The 5,085-nt window shown below is 34.9% G+C and overlaps 2 protein-coding genes across 2 annotated transcripts in view; both read left to right on the forward strand.

Annotated features, from left to right (window-relative positions):
- Window positions 1–972, forward strand: part of LOC107624116 (AAA-ATPase ASD, mitochondrial) — a gene marked incomplete in the record, with an annotated part of 2,092 nt that extends 1,120 nt beyond the window's left edge. Inside the window, 1 exon segment of the mRNA XM_016326578.2 lies at window positions 1–972. Within this exon segment, the coding sequence (XP_016182064.1) occupies window positions 1–801 (801 nt within the window).
- On the forward strand, window positions 2,881–4,633 carry LOC107621453 (AAA-ATPase At3g28510-like). Its single transcript, XM_016323475.2, has one exon. The coding sequence runs from the start codon at window positions 2,992–2,994 to the stop codon at window positions 4,519–4,521; it is 1,530 nt and encodes a 509-aa protein (XP_016178961.2). The 5' UTR covers window positions 2,881–2,991; the 3' UTR covers window positions 4,522–4,633.

The raw sequence follows: 5,085 nt of genomic DNA on the forward strand, positions 1-5,085 counted from the left end.
GGAAAAGCTTGGAAGAGGGGTTACTTGCTGTACGGTCCTCCAGGGACTGGAAAGTCAACAATGATAGCGGCCATGGCGAATTTCATGAACTATGATTTGTATGATCTTGAATTGACGGCGGTGAAGGACAACACTGAGCTTAGGAAGCTGCTAATCGAGACGCCGAGTAAATCGATCATTGTGATCGAAGACATCGATTGCTCGTTGGATCTTACAGGACAGAGGAAGAAGAAGAAGAAGGAGAAAGAGGAGGATGAAGATCAAAAGGATCCTATGAAGAGAGCACAAGAAGAAGAGAATAAGGGAAGTAAGGTAACGCTTTCGGGGCTGTTGAACTTCATTGATGGGATTTGGTCTGCGTGTGGAGGGGAGAGGATTATAATCTTCACGACGAATTTCATCGATAAGCTTGATCCAGCATTGATAAGGAGGGGAAGGATGGACAAGCATATTGAGCTTTCTTACTGCGGTTTCGAAGCGTTTAAGGTTCTTGCAAAGAACTATTTGGATGTTGAGACTCATGGCTTGTTTCCGGTTATTGAGAGGAAGTTGGTTGAGACTGATATGACGCCTGCTGATGTTGCTGAGAATCTTATGCCCAAGTCTGTTGATGAAGGTGTTGAGGATTGCTTGTTGAATTTGATTAAGGCCCTTGAGATTGCAAAAGAAGAAGAAGCAGTAAAAAAGGCTCAAGAAGAAGCAAGGAAAAAAGAAGAGGAAGATGAAAAAGAAGTAAAGGATAAAGAGGTGAAGAACAATGAAAAAGCTAGTGAAGATGTGAAAGAAAATGGTTTTCATTGAGGCAATGGTAAATAAAGAGAATTTGATTGAGCTAAGCTAGATAGATTCATATGCTTTAGTTTCCAGTTATACTATTAGGGTAGGAAAATCTGCCATTTTAATCCTATTGTTATTAATTATTATTATTATATCTCTTCTCTGCTAAATAACAATCATGCCTGTTTCGTTGGATATTCTATGTTTCTTCAAGTAACAAGTTAGGTATACCATTTCAATTTACAGAAATAATGTTATAATCTGGAATTTCACTATGAAGTGTAACAGACTCGGTGATGATAAGAAAAGAAAGAAAAAAGAAAATGTAATATATAGTATCAGAATCGAAGAGAAAACAGGTTCATAACAATGTATAATAATTTTAGTGATTAAATGTTTCATATAAGATATGTGTTATAATATTATTTTAATTAAGTGAATGTCTTGGTTGGTGTGTCATCACCGTACCCAACCAATAATCATCTATTGTAGTCAAATTTGGCAACCCAAACTTTGCCATATCATATTGTACAAGAAGCAAATCAACATGTATGTTAAATTTGCAAAGAGTGATTACTATGATGTTATAATGAGTGTATTATTATTGAAAGTGTAATACTGAACTATAATAAAATATAAATATTAGAGAGTATTAATAAATATCTTTTATTCTCTATTTTAATTTCTACATTTTTTTTCTATCTATTTATTTATTTCACAACAATACGTATCTTTTCTCTGAAAAATTTGAGACAAAACAGAAAAATAATAGTATGAAGTAGGAGAAAGTGATTAAAGATGTTACAATGGAGACATTATTAGGTGGTCTTTGGATCTTGATGCTGATCCATGCAAATAAGGCAACAGGGTTAGCGGGTTTACAGCCAAAGTAAACGTAGAATGTTCAATTTTGCACCATCATCCTCAGTGGATTATGGGGCCTTTAGCTTCTTGTCGAAAGAATCATTTATTGGGGATAAAAAAAAAATGTATAAATTCATTATGTTAAAAAGCTGTGTGTAAAAACTAAAAATTGAAAAATATGTTATGTTTTTTTACTTTTTATTTGATTTATGAATCAAACCTTCTTGGAGTACCGGAAAACAAGAAATAATTTATTATAATATTTTAAGAATTATTTTTATCACAGTCGTAGATACTATTTTTTTATACCAATAGCCAGTTTTATAAAATCTACTTTTTATTTTATAAGTTATTATTTTATTATTTATCTATCATGTTTGTTAACAATTAGAAACAAAAACAACACGGAATATATCTTTCATTCATTAATCAAGATCTCCATAAATATTTTGGCAATGTGAATCAACGAGTTTTTTTATCCTTGATCCGTTATATCCATAAAAACTAGTGAAATCGTATTTGTTGTTAATTCAATCGATTGAAAGTACAACACAATTGATTGAGTTTTGCACGATAATATAGATTTTTTCAAAATTCAATCGATTGGAAATGTAATACAATCAATTAAATTTGGCACGACAATATGAATCTTTTATTAATGCGGTAACTTTTAGTAAGTTAGAAGTAAAAAAAAAAGTTATTTTATAAACCTATTGAAATTGGCTCTAAAAAAATATAAACTACTAAATCAGGCATTATATATTTGTGTATATAGATTGTCTTATCCATTTTCAATGTTTATTTTGTATTTCATACTTTATACTTGTGACTAATTTGATTGTTGATTTTTTGTACTTATATAATAAGGTTATTTTTTTAATTAATAGTCCTAAATTTGAATTGCATGCATACAGTAACCTATATCAAGATTACTTATTAACAAATAGATAGATAGATTTAGATTTCTTTACCTTTGTTTCATAAATTCTACTCAATTTGGTAAGATTCAGTGAAACTCTGATCTCATTTGTTCTCGTTAAATAATCTGTTTAATAAAATAAAACCAATCAACTTTTGTTCTACTTGTAATTGTAACTCAACAGACAAAAAAAATTTCTAACTCAACACACACACATTTAGTTCCAACTTTCAAGTTCAACTCAGCATCTCATTATGAATTTATGATCATGAATTCTTACCTTATATCATATCATATCAATTTCACTGCTACGGTACCAAACAACAAATTCACGAGAAACGAATGATCTCTCTGTAACAAACTAGACTCTCTCTCTCTATATATATAATACATATAAGAAAAAAAAATTGCAGCTGAATTAAGAAAGAAAAATGCATAAAAAGAATTCAACAACAATGAATAAAACCATGGGTGAAATTTGGTCTCTGTTTGGTTCAAAAATTGCAAGCATTCTTGTAATGTGGGCTATGATTGAGAGGTACATGCCTCGTTGCTTTCGCGCTCTGACGGATAGATTCTCACAAAAGCTAGACAAATTGTTGAACCCATACATTGAGATCAAGTTCTTCGAGTATTCAGGTACCTACATGAGAAGCAACGACGCCTTCTCCGCCATCGAAAACTACCTGAGCTCGAAGTCCTCGGCCCAAGCAAGAAAGCTCACAGGCAGCGCCACAAGGAACTCTCTGGTGCTAAAAGTGGATGACAACGAAGAAGTAATCGACGAGTTGAAAGGCGTAAAGCTTGCTTGGAGTCTAAGGAAGATAGTCCCCGTCGAGAAATCTTTTTCTTCTTTCGAGAAAATATACTACCGTCTCACATTTCATGGCCGCCACCGGAAATTCGTCACCAAAACTTACCTCAAGCATGTTCTTGACGAAGGAAAGGCTATTTCCATGGGGAAGAGGCAGAGGAAGCTTTACAGCAATGGCGGTGGAGAATATTCGGACAAGTTTGGCAAGTGGAGTCACGTGATTTTCGAGCACCCTGCGACGTTCCAGACGGTTGCCATGGATCCGGAGAAGAAGAAGGAGATAATTGACGATCTTACTACTTTCAAGAACAGCAAAGAATTCTATGCGAAGATCGGGAAGCCTTGGAAGAGAGGCTATTTACTTTTTGGTCCTCCAGGGACTGGAAAATCAACACTCATCGCTGCGATTGCGAATTTTCTGAGCTATGATGTGTATGACATTGAGTTAACCGCTGTGAAGAGCAATGCAGAGCTGAGGAAGCTTCTGATTGGGATCTCGAGCAGATCCGTTGTTGTGATCGAGGATATCGACTGCTCGCTCAAGCTGACTGGACAGAGGAAAACAGAGAATGAAAAAGATGAAACGGAGGATGGTGCGGTTGGTGTTGTGAAGAAACAAGTGGAGGAAGCTAAGGAGGAGAAGAAAACCCAGGTAACACTCTCCGGGCTGCTGAATTTCATCGACGGGATTTGGTCGGCTAGCGGCGGCGAGAGAGTGATCATATTTACTACCAATTATGTGGAGAAACTCGATCAGGCTCTGATCCGGAGGGGCAGGATGGACAAGCACATTGAGCTGTCTTATTGCGGATTCGAGGGGTTCAAGGTCTTGGCTAGAAATTATTTGAACCTGGAGTCGCATCAAGGGTTTGAGGAAATAAGAGGCTTGCTGGAAGAGACTAAAGTGACTCCTGCCGATATTGCCGAGAATTTGATGCCTAAGGTGGGCAATGAGGATCCTGAGAGGTGCTTGGAGAGGTTGATCCAAGCACTCAAGAACTCTAAGGAAGAGGCAACAAAGAAGATTGAGAAAGAAAAAGAGGCTGCAACAATAGAGGAGTCAAGTGGAGAGGATTCACCAATGGAGATCGGAGATGAAGCCAAGACTTCAGACCCAAAAATTAATAATAAGAAAAAAGATGCATGAAGTGGAGCATTGATTATAGTTTAGACCAGAGTTTAGTAGTGTTGTTAGTTATTATTATCATCGTATGTTTAATTTCTTGTATTGTTTTACTTCTATTACATGCTTGCTTTTAAAAATAACTTATATATGTTTTATTATCTCATAATAATAATCTAAGTTAACTAAGAGTGTTTATTTTAGATATTATTAAGTAGACATTGCATCTTAAACAACAACATATGAGACCAGTTTTTTATTTTTCCTGCTACTATCGGATAAAGATCTAATCATGCTTTAATTTTATAAGTGATCAGAATCTCGGTCTTTTTCTTTCTTCTTTTTCCATCAAAATCCTTTTTTTTTTAAATCTAAAATAAAAACTTAAATTACATACCTAACAGATTAAGTGGTTGAACTATACGATTCTTTTACCTTTGGGTTAAATCCGCAAGTAAATTGTCAATCAAGCTGTTAGCTGTAAAATACCAAAAAGCAATAGAGGTTTGGGGTCGACCTGCAATCACTTGTGTTCTGAATCATCAAAAGCTATTGCAGGGTAGGAGTATAAAACTGACGGCCTTTTAT

Source organism: Arachis ipaensis, chromosome B10, assembly GCF_000816755.2.
Source record: "Arachis ipaensis cultivar K30076 chromosome B10, Araip1.1, whole genome shotgun sequence".
In the NCBI taxonomy this organism is placed as follows: Eukaryota; Viridiplantae; Streptophyta; class Magnoliopsida; order Fabales; family Fabaceae; genus Arachis; species Arachis ipaensis.